Source organism: Pseudomyrmex gracilis, unplaced genomic scaffold (assembly GCF_002006095.1).
Source record: "Pseudomyrmex gracilis isolate BER0280 unplaced genomic scaffold, ASM200609v1 scaffold_229, whole genome shotgun sequence".
Taxonomy (NCBI): Eukaryota; Metazoa; Arthropoda; class Insecta; order Hymenoptera; family Formicidae; genus Pseudomyrmex; species Pseudomyrmex gracilis.
Genome location: NW_018020813.1, coordinates 137,668 through 154,232, shown reverse-complemented (window position 1 = coordinate 154,232; position 16,565 = coordinate 137,668). Strand labels below are relative to the sequence as shown.

Here is a 16,565-nt window from a genome sequence, read left to right as displayed (position 1 = left end):
AACTGTACTAGTGTCGATCCTTGTTAAATAAACTCATGTTGATATTGTTGCTATGGAATAATTCCATCCGACGTATTTATTTTAAGTACTAAAGATCTATAGTTTACGCGACGCGTACTGTATAGACTTTTAGTTACTAGAAATGATAAATAGAGGTCTCGGAAGAAGTGGCGCGCGATTTATGTATACAGGGTGTCCGACAGTTACTTTACAATCTCTCGTAGGCAGGTAGGAGTAAAACTGAAGCGAAAAGTCCTGAACCATTTTTTTCTATTACATGTAATAAAGAAGTAATTATTGAATAAATCAAGCCAATCAGCGCCAACTTTAGCCGGGCGCATGTCAGTAAATCACGCGCTTAGTTGCGTGAGCACTCTGCGCGGCTCACTGACGTGCGCCCGGCTAAAGGTCGGCGCTGATTGGCTTGATTTATTCAATAATTACTCCTTTATTACATGTAATAGAAAAAAATGGTTCAGGACTTTTCGCTTCAGTTTTACTTCTTCTACCTGCATACGAGAGATTTTTTAACTAATTGTCGAACACCCTGTATATATACATGTGTATGTATGTATGTATGATACATCGGGATTTGTCGTTACTGCATCCGCCGCTAGAGGTCAAGAATTATTTCCGTGCAAAAGCGCGTTTGTTATGGTTGACTATGGCACTATGAGAGAAATTGTCGTTTCGCGCGATTCGTCGCAATTGTTAATTAACAGTCGCTTAAGGAAATATTTTGATCATGGAATTGGAACGAAGAGACGCTAATGTCTACGATCTTGTGACGCAATTGGTTCAACATATTGTACGAAGAAATCGCTTGGAAAATGACAATTACACACTACCTAAGAGTGACATCAAAACAGTGAAACGGCTTCGTTCGAAAGCTTACGAAATATTATTAAATAAAAGTAACAAAATTTATAAACAAGGTATATTTATCCTCCCTTTGACACATTTTAGATTCAATCCAAGTCATTTAATACGATCATTTCTGGACACTTGCTAACTGATTTGTTTGCTATTTGAGTTTTTAATCAAATAAAAATGCTCTCACAAAAATAACAGTGTCTTGTCATTGTAAATTACGATTGCAGAGAATGTGGAAGTTTGCAACAAGTTTGATCCGTTGGTGGAGATACTGAAGCATGCCTTTGTACTCAAGACATCTTTAAGACGTATATCAGAGGCAAAAAAGTTGGAAGAGTTACTAAATGAATTGTATACACAAGAAACTAATGAAGAAACTGTGATTGGTCATACTCTACAATTGTTAATACAGCTAAAAAATTTTTACACTGATACAAGAACTGTATCGGTAACTATTGTTTTTTTTTTTTTTTTAACTTAAATTATTCGATTCGGATAACTACTAATATCTGCATATTTTACTCAGGATGTATTTTATTATGGCAAAAACAACCCATGCTTGCCTCAAGATGTCGTACCAACTAACGGCGTACCAATGTTTCAAACATATCCCACAGAATCTTTTATTTTACCAGAAAAATTTGAAGCCATGTTAGGTATTTCCAAAACTTGTCACAGGCAAGTTACATTGACTAATTTTGCTAGCAGAACATCTTTCAATGATCAATGTGCATCCAAAGCCATACTGGAAACTGAAACAATTAGGTACAATATGTTTACTGTGTGTAAATACTGCATCTCTATTACATTTACAAAAGTTTTTCTGTATAACATAAATCTTATCGTTTCAGATACAATAATGATGTTATCGAAATGTTTCCTCACATATCAAGCTGCACTGAAAATATAGCAAACCAATACAATACTCCCTTTTTAATGCACGTTATGGTAAGATTGTTATACACATGCGCTATTGTGTTTTGTATATTTTCTGATTAGTTTCTTAATCCTTATATTAAATTGTTTTTCTTATTTTTATCAGGTTGAACAAACAAACAAATTATATTTGTCTAAACAAAGATTTATGTCAAATATATTTTTGCCTTGCGAATGGATCAAATCTGTAAATGATCAATTAGAAAACAAAAATCTTTCGCGTGTACCGTTAAATAATTATGATTGTGATTTTATGAACGAAGAATCTCAAATTACTGTTAGAAACAAAAATAATATTTATAATATTAACTTAATATGGAAAGACGTACAGTTTTTCAATGACCGTATCTCGAAATTACGAACATGGGAATCTCTTGGTGCTTCAGAATCTTCCAAAGAACTGCTGTTTGTCACCGATTTGCCAGAAACGGCAGTTCACTTAGCAAAGATAAGACAAACAAGTATTTTATCACTGCTGCCAAAGAAGGTAAAGTTTTTGCAATGCAAATCCGTAAATATGTCGTGTAAAAATTTGTTTTTACATTACAGGCAATGCAGTCTATATCCTTGATGCAAGAAATTTCTTTCGAAAAGTTTCTGTCGGACGTTAAGTTATTGTTATTTGGCATAGATTCAGATTCTTTCAAATACAACACCGTGGTATGGATTTAAGACAGAAGTTTCATTTGTTCGAAAGTTTTGCAGTTGCAGATTTTCGTACGATCATACTTAACGATTATAATTTTATTTTAGACAGATTTCAAATTGCGAGATAATATAAGTGTGCGCGATATAAGTTCGGATGCGTTGAGAATCACTTGTCGAGAGGTGATTTGTTGGGGTAACAGTTTCAAGTCGTTGTCACGTTTTGTCACGACGGATCCGCAAACTGGTAAATTGCAACAAGACGGTCTCATATTTAAGGTGCGTAAATTTATCCGCAATTTTATATTATGTTGCTTATTTTTTATTTTACATATACGACCTACTATGCGCGCAGGCCATGTGCAGTAACATCAAAGAATTACTTCTGTACTATCGGTCGGCATTACACAGAATTTTCAATCGATACAAGTTTCTTGGTTTGCTGAGTCTGCTCGAAAGGATACGTCCAATGGCCGATTTAATTATGGAAGTCGCAAAACTATGCAGTTGCGTGAAATACAATCGATTCGTTACGAATGGAGGCAGCGGGATTTTAACGCACATTTACAAAGAAGTGACAAAAATCACCAATCCAAAAGTAGCATTGGTGTTTTACTCGATATTAAAGTCGTGTTGCGAGGTTTACTTTCGGTAACGCAATTTTTTGTATTTTATATATGTATATATATATATACACAAAACATATAACAAAATATATACATATAACAAAACACGATCAAAAGTAAAATTTAATTTGTGATTTACGTTTACTAGGATGTTGCAAAGTTGGTTGTTCGAAGGTACATGCGACGACGTTTACGGTGAATTCATGATTCAGGTGCGCTCGAAATATTTGCGAAGAAGAGGACGTAAATTTTGGACGGACAGTTTCGCGATCGATGCCGCATCGGTACCTGGATTTCTAACAGAATTGTCGGATTCGATATTACAATGCGGCAAGACGCTGCGACTTTTAAAAATTTGCAATCCAAAGGTATAATTAATGTTTCATATATACACAAAGCTCTCATATAACGCGTGTCAAATATTTTTGAAGCATAAAATGTTAAAATGTTGATTTGCTTTAGAATCCTGTGTGCAATATATCTCTCAACGGTCAACCGGAAATAAGAGTTTGTCTGAGTGTGACCATGCTGCGAGAGCAGCTCCTAAGGTGTCAGGAATACGAGCGTAAGGGCGAAGCAGCGCTGGGAGCGGTCGTATCTCTTTTATCCGCGATTGAAGATGAAAAGAAAATCGAGAAAGAAACGGCGAAACTCGTTATACGCGCGCAACAGGAAACGTTATCAAGACTCAACAGTAATATTCTCTTCTGATTTCACTTTTTATTGCGTTTTTGTCAATTACAAAACGTACTCTATTTAATAATTTGTAAAACCTTGCAGAACAACGGGAAGAGTTTATAATAAAAACCGCGCAGCATAAACGGGAGTTGTTGCAAGAATTGAAGCAGCAGGCGGAAGAGAACGCCTTATTCAAAGAAAAAGAAAGGGAGAGTGAAAAGCTAGCTGATAAATTGTTGCTCGAAAAGATTATTCGCGAACAAGAAGAAATACGAGAGCAACAACAAGCCGAAAAGTATAAAAATTTATATTTCAATATTTTAATAACCGTATGTTACTAACGAGTGATTGTGCGGTGTTTTTAATTAGAAACAATTTATTAATTAAAAAATATAAATGAGTTGATAATGGCTGTCTGAAGCAAACACACGGATGCTGGTGTGTGTATTCAGACAGCCATTATCAACTCATTTATATTTTTTAAAAAATCTCGAAGCTGCCTAATTACTAATTTATTAATTGTTGCGTATTTTTCAGAGATCGTTTATTGCAGTATTATGATAAATTATCTGTAGACATGGAAAGCAATCGCGCGCGAATGAATTGGCGCAAAATCAGAATGTCTCATTGCGAGAAACGATTGGAAGCGTTGAATTCCATGAAGAAATTCGATAATGAGATGTTAGAAAATGTTGCCGCATCAAGTACCGATGAAAATCCGCTCGAAACCGATAAACAAAACATTTCTCTTTCATCCCGCGTAGATGTACCTGGGTCCGAAACGATCAACGCTGTCTTCAATCAAGACGAAAATAGTAACTTTGCGAAAACCGAAATATCGAATGTGGAAGTTACAAATGCTTTCGATCGGCACAATTGCGGAGAGAATTTATCGAGCACCAATTGCGACGCGGACTCTGCTAAGAATGGCAATTCTGATAAAGATATTGCATCGGATAAAGAAAATGTGACGAACAAAGATTCTCTCAAGACGACGGATGTTACACAGAACATTCGTTTGCCGAAAGAATCCATGCATTATGTTTACAAGAAGAACAACGAGAGAAGCAATATGCAAGATTTTCTTCGCGAGAACTCTGCTAAGAATGATGATAATTCTGATAAAGATATCGTATCGGATAAAGAAAATGTGACGAATAAAGATTCTCTCAAGACGGCGGATGTTAAGCAGAACATCCGTTTGCCGAAAGAATCTATGCATTATGTTTACAAGAAGAATAACGAGAGAAGCAATATGCAAGATTTTCTTCGCGAAGAAGATTGCGAGAACTCTGGTAAGAATGATGATAATTCTGATAAAGATATCGCATCGGATAAAGAAATTGTGACGAATAAAGATTCTCTCAAGACGACGGATGTTACGCAGAACATTTGTTTGCCGAAAGAATCCATGCATTATGTTTACAAGAAGAACAACGAGAGAAGTAATTTGCAAGATTTTCTTCGCGAAGAAGCGATGAAGAATATTCATACCATTATGGCCGGTGGTGGTAGTGGTTGTAAACAGACAACTGCGCTCAATACAAGCAATATCTTGGATACCGAGAAGGTAACCGAGAAAGTGATCGGTGCTATAAGCAGGCCTAAATCCTTAGCTATCGAGAAGATAGACAATATGACCGCGGTGCAGGCCAATAAACTTAAAGTTTTGTTGCAAGAATACGGTATGACTCCGAATAATAACGAATTCAATACGATAATCACGGACGAACAAGGAAACACCGATCGCACCTTTATAAATAATCAAACATTAAGCAATGTCACGCGAATCAAAGAACGCAATACGAACAATACGAGAGAAAATGGAAACAATAACATTTCGACGTTCGATATCAAATTGCCGAAAGAAACGGCAACTGTGGGCGGGCCTACGGATAACGACGAGTGTTCGAATAGGATTAACAATATAAATAATGAAGCGCAAGAATCGATATCGAATAACGCGCAACAACAGCAATACGCGGACACGCCGATGTCGTGCACAACCGAGAATTTCACCACGTTATCGACCCACACCCCACTGTCACAAGTACCAAATAGTGACGATGTGTTCGCTTTGAATATCGGTCAGGAGGTGTCGTCGTTTTCCGATATAACGAAATCAATCACGGAAGAAACGTGTTTCGAATCGCCGATGAACGGTAACTTCAAATTGCCGAATTTGTTTGGCGTCAGTCCCGAGTTGAAGTCGTCGACCGTACCGTCGTCTCTGACCGTCGCCGACGTCGAAATGATCGATCACACATCGCTTCAGGTGTATTTGGAAAAATCTATCATCATACCTCTTCAGATTCAAACTCGGTTGATGAACAACGCGATTATCAAGTATCTGGTGGACGAGTGCAACATGCTCTCGCATCTGCGCAGTCTGCGCAGCTATTTTTTCCTGCTGAACGGAGAATTCGGCAAAAGTCTGACGGATTCACTTTACTCTCGCCTGTACACAATATCCGCTCCGATCGAGCTTTTCAATTCCGCCACTCTGACGAATCTCTTGGAAAAGGCTTTGATTAACTCGTTCAGCAATAATTACGCCAATTCGGAACTCTTGAGTCTCTCCGCGGTCGATAAACCTTGTCAATTATATGTAAATACAAATTTTCTAAATAAATTTTTAATTATTGTGCTATGTTTTTCTTTTAACTATATGTACGTTGAACAATTAAGACAATTTTTGTTTCGTCGCAGATTTCAGATCCAAACGTCTTGGAATGTCTCTGTCTAAATTACAAGATATCGTGGCCGTTGAATATTATTTTGGACGACACGATGATGTTGCAATACAGCAAGGTGTTCAAATTTTTGATAATGACTGGCAGAATGTCATGGGTGTTGCAGGAAGATTTTAACATAATGAAAACGGAGTGTGACACAGTCAATTCGGAACAGTATCACAAGGTAACTCCACATTAATAGCCATAAAGGAAATGTCAAAAGAGATGTCGTCTCATTGTTGATTGTTTTTTTTTTTTTTTTTTTGCACGCAGTTACAATTGTACAGACATTCCATGACCCAGTTCATGAACGCTCTTCACAATTATCTGACGTGCAGCGTGTTACATGCGAGTTGGAGCGAGTTCGAAAAGGATCTGCAGAATTCTCGAACAATAGATCAGATATATCTCTCGCACATGAGCTACATCAAAAGAATACTTTCAAGGTAAATCGAGTGTTTGTTTTTCATTTCATCGACATATTGCAACGCAGCGTGCGTATTTTTTACTTACGACGTCCCGATTTCAGATGCATGCTCAACACGCGCGGAGAAAAGATGCGCGTCTGTTTGAGCAATATCTTCAAAATTATACTCAAGTTCCACAACCGCTTGAGATCGCAGGCTTGGACTACTGCCGGCGGTACGGGTCAATACGTTCATCCGAATTTCAAGAGTTTAGAACAAATGTATCAGTCGTTCTGCGAATGGCGAACTTACATGGCACACGTCGCGCACAAATTGGCCACCAGCGGATATCAACCGCACTTGACGCATTTTCTTAACGCTTTAAATATTAATCATCTGTACGATTTAACGTCGAAACAACAACCGTAGCGATGCACAATTAAGTTTAATCACCACCACTCTTATTTTTTTTTGTACGATCGATGTATTAAATGTAAAAAAGTTACAAAAATAACATAAGCTATGTCATCTATTAAAAAAAAAAAAAACAAGTTTTGCAAGCGTTCTTTTTAAATTTGTTTATTTAGCAAAAGAAGCGATAGTTCATAAGAAATTTATAAGTAATTACATTTTACAAAGATATCGATGATACATTTGTTACGTCGAGCACCTTGATGCAACGACTGCACAAGCCGTTGCTGTTCAACTCGAGATGCCTCCTACATCTTTGGCAGAGCAGTTTTTCGACGGTATGTAATTTAATTTGCGTCTCGTCCGCTGTGAGCGAATTTAGCAACGTGATTGACGAAAGTTGCAAGATTTCACACAATTCCGAGGTAGAGGATTCTTGATTTTTTTGCAATATCTATAAAAACAGATACAACTTGGTATGTAAATTACTTTCAGCTATTGACATTTACTTGGAAATAAAATCTTTAAACTTTATCTTATTTTAGGAAGGAACGCGCACACACACGAGAATTATTCAAAACGATTGAAATAACTTACTGAGAGCGATTCATAATCGTTTTTTGAAGCTGTTATAGTACCAGAAAATTTCCATGTGTTATCATCAGCCAACGTATTCACTTTGCCCCGCAAACTTAGAGCCGTCTCTACGTGTTTAGCGATTTCGGGTTGATGCCAAATTTTCGGCACTTCGTATTCAGTATGATACAACGGCACTGACGCTATATAAAACAATTTACGTGAACAATATACAGCATACTTAATAATATAATTTATACAAGAAACGCTTTTCCCAAATCGCTTACCTAAATTTTCCGGATAGTACAACCATACTTCTTCCGCCAGATGCGGGACAATCGGCGCGATAGATCTTGTGAGTACGGTCAAGGTTTCGCGCATCACTTCCACAACAGCCAGTCGCGTTGGCGACGCCGCGTCATCGCAATAAAGTCGATCTTTGGTCAAGTGACAGTACACCGGTGACACGGTATTCGCCAAGAAATTTATTATTTTTTTACATACGTGATGATACAAATAATCATCGTACAAGATTTGGACCTGTAAAATATAAAATAAAATATTATAATCGAATATAGAGATGTAGAATACGAATATTTGTTCGAATTTGATTTTGCATAACATTTATGTTGTGTTAAACGTACTTCTTTGTTATATTGATGCAAAACGTGCAGCATATACTTGTCAAGGTAAAGATATTCCGATTCGGTTACGATACCGTCCTTATGCGAATGTAAAACGCCTAACAAGAATCGTAAAACCGAACGTAATCTCTGTATAGATTCGTGACTCTCGCGCAACAACGTCGTCGTGACCGGTACCTGACTGTGCTGGCATCCGTGACTAGCCACCCACCACCTGTTAATTGCTTTCTATTAATTTTGATCATTATTTATTTTCACATGTTATATCATTGATCAATTTTTTTGTTTTTAATATTTGACCTCAGAGTGTCGACACCATATATTGGATTTTTATCCAAGTTCTTTCCACCTTTGGTGATCACTTCGGGATTTACAACGTTTCCAACCGATTTCGACATTTTCGAAGCTTTATCGTCCACAGCAAATCCATGTACAAATAGTGCACTTTAAAAACATCAATTCATTAAAATATTAAGGAAATCATGTATTGAAGAATTTACTTTGATTTAAATGTTTTTTCGCGTGCTTGAACTACTACCTGTAAGGAGAACGTTCTTGAAGAGCAATGGATGTTAGCAATGATGACTGAAACCAACCGCGAAATTGGTCCGATCCTTCTAAATACAAGTCCGCTTTACATTGAGGCAAAACGGCCGACCATGAGAGACCGCTATCCAACCAAATGTCCATGATATCCTTCAAGAAATTCGTTTTGCAGTCGTGCATTGCCGACATTCGAGACTATTAATAGTGATTAGCTGTGTGATACATACGGTTCCTTTCTCCAAGTCGCCTATGTCATTGTTCAATTCTTGTCGAAGGTCGCGACCAATTAATTTCTCAGTCGGCAGTTCCCACCAAAAATCAGCACCGTGTCGTTCCATCAATTTGCACAATCTCTCAATCCATTTTCTGCAACATAAAATAATGCGTACTTCTTGTTGCTTGTAGAAAACAGCAATAAAAACGCAATTGTGATAAGGTCACCTGCTTGTGTACGCATCACCAGTTCGTTTGTTGTGCAACACCGGTATCGGCGTTCCCCAAGCCCGTTGTCGGGAGATACACCAATACGGTCGCTGCTTAATCTGAGCGAGCAACGCATTTATGTAGGAAGTCCTATTCTGTTCCGGATATATCCTTATATTCGCGATGCTGTCCTTCCATTAAGAAAATCATAGGCACGTGATAAATTGTTTTAAGCAACATGAATATGTATCGGAAAAATACAAGCACTCTTACAATTGCCTTCTCTTTGATAGAATTAATATCTATGAACCATTGGTGACTCGCGCGAATAATCACAGGTTTCTTTGTTCGCCAATCGTACGGGTAGCTGTGCGTAATCGTGTCAGCATGCAAGACGTCGACACCAATGTGATCCAAGATCTTATCGGCACCGTCAGTCAAAACGTTCAAGCCAGCGAATTTGTCTCCCGCTTCTTTAAGGAAACATCCGTCATCGTCTATTAAAGACAGCTATAAGCAGATTGGACTGTTAAATTGAATAATATGTATGAATAAAATAAATTTAAAAAATACGAATATATACGCGTAAGTAGCAATTAGTGGCTTACTACTGGTATGTTATTTTGAATTGCGATGAGAAAATCTTCTGGACCGTGTGCGGGAGCTGTGTGGACTAGTCCAGTACCGATATCGGTTGTGACATGCTGTCCAGATAAGAATGGCAAATGTTCTTTGGTAATAGGATGAAGGTATGTAGCTTCACTCAATTCTTTTCCTATTAATAAATTTATCTCTCATAATTATTATATGATATTGATACATATTTTTTTTGTACATATAATACAAAAGTAATTTGTTACCTTTGATGGTGGAAATCAATTTTAACGAGCCCATTTTCTGCTCAATACTTGCCAAGCACTGTTGTGCAAGAATATATAAGTTTTTTGAATTATCCTCCACAATGCAATATTCAATGTCACTGGAAAAGGCTATGGCTTGATTGGCTACTAACGACCATGGTGTTGTGGTCCAGATAAGGGCATAAACTGGTTTATTTTCCAGATTTTTCAATCTTGTGGGTAATGTATGCAATTGCATGCGAATAATAACGCTTTTACTTTGGTGTGACTCGTTGTATTCTAATTCCGATTCTGCCAGCGCTGTTCTGTAAATTTAACAAAAAGAAAGAATTGTAAAAAAACTTGAAAGCTCAAAGAAAATAACTCGAGGCAAATTTCAAGGTTAAATAAATATACTTGGAAGATGGTGACCAGTGCACCGGCTTGAAAGCTCTGAACACAAGTCCTTTGTCGTACAAGTTCATAAACTGATGCAGCTGATTTTTAATGTATGAAACATGATTTGTAAAATAACATCCAAGCTCGCTCCAGTCAGCCACAACACCCCATGACATAAAAACTTGTCTTTGTTTTGCTATAGCTTCACTAGCGTATTTTCTAGCTGTAAAATATAGAACTTATAAAAACACCAAATGTGTAATGTTATAGTGTATTTATGCAATGCAATTTTTAACAAACCTTTTTGACGAACTTCTAAAGAATTGACATTTTTTAAATCACTAAGTACTTTTTGTTCAATTGGTAAACCATGACAGTCCCAACCTGGGACATAATGTACTCTTCTACCTGTTATAATCTTACTTCTTAAGGTAATGTCTTTAAGAATCTGCAAATTTGTAAAAATATATATTCTTTTTTTTTGTAACCATTTGCAGTTGCTTATTTAAATTTGTAAAAAAACATTAAAAAAAAAAATCTTATCTAACCTTATTAATAGCATGACCCATATGTGGTTCTCCGTTAGCATAAGGTGGACCATCATGCAAAGTAAAATCCGGTCCTGAAAGATTCTTCCTTTGCCAGTTGTATAACTCCAAAAAGCCACATTTCTAAAAATAAAGAATATAGAAATTTGGAATAACACAAAAAAATACAAACATATACAATACTTAATCATATAAATAATTCAAATATCTACATAAAGTGCAAAATTATAACACAAGTAACTGCATAAAATCATTGTCATCAAACACTCATAAAACCCACTAAATGTTCAAAAGTGTTGTAACACATGTATTTTATAATATAATTTACGTACATAAAAAATTGTAATTTTTTATATACAAATAAACCTACTTCTATTAAATAACTATCCATTTCTATTCTCTTTTTGCCGCTGCGTCGCGCCGGGAAATCAGTTTGCGGCAATAACACAGTTTTTGTGTAACTTGGTTTCGCGGCATTGCTCATACTTCTGAACCACATTGCGTAGTAGAATTTTGCGTACGTCGATAGCGTAAATTTCGTCGTTTTAATTCGTTTCATATTTGCAATAAGTATGGACATTATTTAAATAACAAGTATAATATTCTCTTATATAAGGTATTGTTGAAATGTCTTCGGATTGTTAATGTTTTTTTTCTTTTTTTTTTTCTGATTCTAACCTACGGTTTGCTCACATATCACAATCCTACACTCCGCACACTTGTGTCACTGGTAACAGTTTTTTTCGTTTTATTTACGTTTTATATTTACGTTTCCCGCACTGACATAAAATACATTCGCCATTAGCATTAAACCAAAATACAAATGTTATGAATGGGGCGCCGCCATATCGAATGCGACACTAGCGCCTCTAGCTGCGTAGGATCGAACTCTATACTCACGTGACCTTCAAGAACTGTCATCGCGGCGTAGGTCTAGTGTCGCATTTAAGGTAGTGCAAAACCACTTTTCTGTAACTTCGCACCAATATCAATACCTGGTGCTGGACGTTGATATTGTAGTGAAGTTGGATTGCATCAGCCGTATCGGTTGGATGTGCATAGTTACGCTGTGAATATTTTTGGACAATTGTTGGTGTTTTACACCACTTTTTTTATTATTATCTTTAATTTAAACAAATATACAACTCCGTGGCTTGGCGTCAGGAACCCAATCCACGGTTTTAAACCTGTTATCAAAAAGACATAGAATGGCGTTTGGACTAGCTTTATAGGTCCACTGAGCCAAAAGAGCACCAGACCAACCAAACCACTTTTCTGTAGAATTTAATAAAACTTAAATAGAATGTTAACAATAATGATTTACAATTATTGTCGCAATTTCAAAGAAATTGACCGATTGTGAAGCGATATATTCACACACACACACACACACAACCAAAGTAGGCGTTATTAACATACATTCCCTGTACCGAATACATCCAAACAGTCTATTTTTGTTTTTAATTTCAAAACGACTCTATAAATTTTTACAATAAACAACTATATTATAGAAAAACATTTTACAACTATTTGAAAAAATTGTAGTTTTTACCGTTTTCAATACATGGTTATATATAGTTATACATTTTTCTTGTGTGTGTTTTGAACGTACAGTATCGGTCAAAAGTTTGGACGCATCGCCCGATTTTCTCTATTTGTTTAATAAAAACAAGTTCTTGCTTGTTGTCATACGAGCAATATAAACGTAAAAAACCAGTGCAGTATCGTTAAGCTTATAATTTTTTGTACTGACACTAGATTAACTTTTGAATAGGACTGTCGCACGGGAATTATCTTAATATGGCGGCAACCAAACGCCGTCATGACAATCTACTTATTAGAGCTATCAGAGCCCTGCGCACAATAGACAAAATATTAGAAATAAATATTAAATATTAGAAATAAAAAATTTAAATAATTCCCTTACAAAACAAGAAAATAGAATAAATTCATGCATCATAAATTAAAAAATAAGAATTTGAAATAATTAATCTATTCGTATTCTTCTTGTTTAGTGTGACATTATTTTAAATTCTTTTTCCTAATATTTAATATTTATTTCTATGTCTAATATTTTCTCTATTGTACGCAGCGGCCTCACACACACAAAATCGCATAGCTGCATATACATGACATAAGACCATTTAAACCACAGCATCTGGCATAGTTTTATGCAAATCACTATGGCGACTTTATGCTGGATGCTTATTGGTCCAAATAGTCTCACGCTATGCAGCTATGCGATTTTGTGTGTGATGGCTTCTATATCTCTCTGATATTCATATTGATAAGAAAACGGAAAAGAAACAAAGAGTGCAAAGACGATCAATAAAACGAATGGAACGGTTATATCGATACAATACAAAAACATACATGTCGATAGTAGCATTCTTTCGAGATCTCTACGTCGATCGACGCATCATGTTTCCGCGGCAAATCTGATTACGTGCGCGCGTATACGTTTGATTTTATTGTAACATATTTAACATTTTTTCTCTCTCACTTTCTTTTTTGAATATTTTTTACAGTTAAATATTACATGTATACTTTTTGTTTAATTGATCATTCCTTAAAAGAGCAGTTCTCTAATCAAGATATTTCCTTTTTTCTTCCTCTTTTTTTACTGGAGAATGAAAAGAGAAAGTTCCACGTTCACAATTTGGAACGGTGAAACAAAAAAAAAAACAATACAAAGGTAATCGACCCAAGTATAATTTTCCGCGGAGTTAGGTGTTTCCCCTCTACTTTTTGTCGGTGAAAAAAGTCGCGGCGATGATGAGCTCGCGCGGAAAAGGATTTCTCTTGATTTTCAGCGGGATCTCTGGCAATTAAGCACGCGCACTGAGCCGAGCTGACGCGACACGGACAATAGATGAGCCGGGCGGGCAGCCTTAATTAAATGGTAAAGGCGGCCGATTAGTTGGCAAACTCGCGATAGTGGAAATTTATTATACCCAATGCACCGCGGGTCTCTCTCTCTCTCTCTCTCTCTTTCCATCGTGCTTTTCTTCCACAAACCCTTCTTACCGCCGAGGCTGCAGGTTCGTGAGGGTTGGTTTGTCGCACGTAAACCCGTTCTCCGGATAGAGATACACACCGTCGCACTGCGATTAGATAGATGCTTAATGCAATTACACGCCTCGGAAGAACCATCGGCCGCTATTACCCATTTTCAACGAGATTATGCCGTCATCCAGGTCGAGGATAGCTCGGCATCTTAACGAACAAATGATATAATATCATTTCAACAAACAATATCGTTTGATAAAATATATAACTCCGTTCTTACAAACAAAGAGTTTTCCGTTACCTCGGAATTTTTCAAACGATATTACTAATAAAAATAAAAAAATAAAAAATATAAAAAAAAAATAAATAATAATTATAGAATAAATTTTGTTTCGTTCGAAATAAAAAAAACAAGTGCGTGAGATACGCGACGCAATAAATGCTAAATAAAAAATAAATCAAAATTGCTAACTTAAGTAAAAACTATTATTATCTTATTAGATTTGTTGAGACAAGGATGTAATCCGGTGCACATGTGGCCAATGGAAGAGCGAGGATCAATTCGCGCACTTCGCGCAGACGGCTGATTACCCGCATCCTGATTATCGAACCTAACCAGGGAACACAAGCATGTTCCCCGCAAACAAGCCTGTCCGTTCGCCTGTTCGCGCGGCCCGAAACCCCGTCGACGATGGACCGTAAGAAGCTTTATCCGGCTCTGGTGAAGTATAGACACACGCCGCACGCGAGACGCTTGACCGATTACGCGGTTGTTCACGCTCGTGCTCTCAATTCGCAACCAGAATCGCGATTGACAATTTCTCGCGCGATCGATTTTTAAAACTAAATTTGTAAATTTAATTTAAATTTAATTCGAATCAGAATTAGACCGCAGATTTCCGAAGTTCCGTCGGACGTGTAAAACAAAAACAAAAAAAAAACCAACGGGCCGTTGTTGCGCGATTACGCGCGATCGATAAGAAGTGGGGAAAGGAAGGGAGAGAGAGAGAGGGTGATATATTCGCATATTTCGGCGTATGCCCCGGCGCACCTCGACGAATTCTGCCGTTCTACTCTCGAGCGTGCTTGGCGCGTTCCGCGTTACTCTGGTTTACTCCGGCATTACTCTCTCTTCTCCTCTGTGCTCTCCGCTTTCGCTCTCTCTCTCTCTCTCTCTCTCTCTCTCTCTCTCTCTCTCTTCTTTCTCTGTCTCTCTCGCACCACGACATAATCAATATATCGCGCTTGCCTGAGACCTTCCCTCGTCGTCGGCAGTGGGTTAGGCATGGCTTTTCATGTGTAGCCAGATGGACGGCGCCGGCCCAGGGTTAGATATGTATCGCGCGCGCTCCCGTGTGCACACTCCGGCTCTGTATCTCTCTCTCTCTCTCTCTCTCTGTGCTAATTAATATCTCGGACAGCATCTCTCCACTGTGCCGTTCGCGAGATGCTTCGGAGGACGCGCGTTCAGACGCGCGTTAGTTCGAACGAGAAATCCGATCGATCCGATCTCGTCGGGAGCTTTTAATAGACGCCTTGAGGTGTACATTGTTTTAATTTAATAAACATACTTTATGTATAGAGAAGAGAAAGAGAGAGAGAGAGAGAGCATATAATGTATACTTTTTTGTGTATCTAGCTTTGCTTAATTTTCAGCGTCTTCCTGTCTTGGGAACAGCTCGAGAGAGAGAGATACGGAATTATTTATCTTATCTATGAGCAACGCAAACTAAAAATGATAAATAAACTTTTTACAACAGTTTATACACACATACATCTTCTATTTTCGAGCGTTAATTTTTGATATTTTTGTATTGAGAAAAACAAACAACTCAAATTGATATCAAACTTTGCGGAGATGCGAGTTGAATATTTGGCACACTCTGTAAGCTGAAACGAAGCATCGGTAACAACGCGGCGTTGTTTATATACCGCGTGTATATATTTCGGAAATAATTCATCTTTTATGCGATAGCGTATATCTGAGATTTGCTATCGGGTTTTTGCGCGGCCCGATAAGCTCGTTAAGCTCGATACACGCGGAGAACAGCAGGGGGGAAAACAGATAAATAATGAAAACGAAATCCGCCAAAATGATATCTCTATTTAGCAAAAGGTTGTATTTTATCCATAGCCGTGTATATAGTTTCCCGAATCGGCCACATTCACAGCCTACGTTCGCCGCTCGTTAATTCGACGTTAAATTCCAGCGAGCAAATTCCCGAAGAGCGAAATTTTGCTTGTTGCCGTCAAAATTTAACGAGAAATTC

General features: G+C 37.3%; 2 protein-coding genes across 2 annotated transcripts; one reads left to right on the top strand and one right to left on the bottom strand.

Annotated features, from left to right (window-relative positions):
• The first annotated feature begins 527 nt into the window (after window positions 1-527).
• Window positions 528-7,416, top strand: LOC109858887 (gamma-tubulin complex component 6). The gene is made up of 15 exons (XM_020436573.1): window positions 528-935; window positions 1,101-1,321; window positions 1,400-1,638; window positions 1,725-1,821; window positions 1,916-2,296; window positions 2,359-2,469; window positions 2,563-2,733; window positions 2,810-3,105; window positions 3,229-3,448; window positions 3,543-3,774; window positions 3,861-4,053; window positions 4,296-6,366; window positions 6,468-6,677; window positions 6,767-6,939; window positions 7,023-7,416. Exons 1-15 carry the CDS (start codon window positions 746-748, stop codon window positions 7,327-7,329), a joined length of 5,112 nt encoding a protein of 1,703 aa, XP_020292162.1. The 5' UTR covers window positions 528-745; the 3' UTR covers window positions 7,330-7,416.
• Window positions 7,417-7,469: 53 nt separating this feature from the next.
• LOC109858905 (isoleucine--tRNA ligase, mitochondrial) lies at window positions 7,470-12,147 on the bottom strand. Its single transcript, XM_020436608.1, has 15 exons — window positions 11,657-12,147; window positions 11,287-11,409; window positions 11,039-11,186; window positions 10,757-10,961; window positions 10,361-10,665; window positions 10,109-10,275; window positions 9,774-10,010; window positions 9,519-9,691; window positions 9,305-9,443; window positions 9,070-9,227; window positions 8,832-8,975; window positions 8,532-8,745; window positions 8,175-8,427; window positions 7,909-8,090; window positions 7,470-7,765 (listed from the first exon to the last, which is right to left on the bottom strand). Exons 1-15 carry the CDS (start codon window positions 11,864-11,866, stop codon window positions 7,532-7,534), a joined length of 2,892 nt encoding a protein of 963 aa, XP_020292197.1. The 5' UTR covers window positions 11,867-12,147; the 3' UTR covers window positions 7,470-7,531.
• Window positions 12,148-16,565: the final 4,418 nt, after the last annotated feature.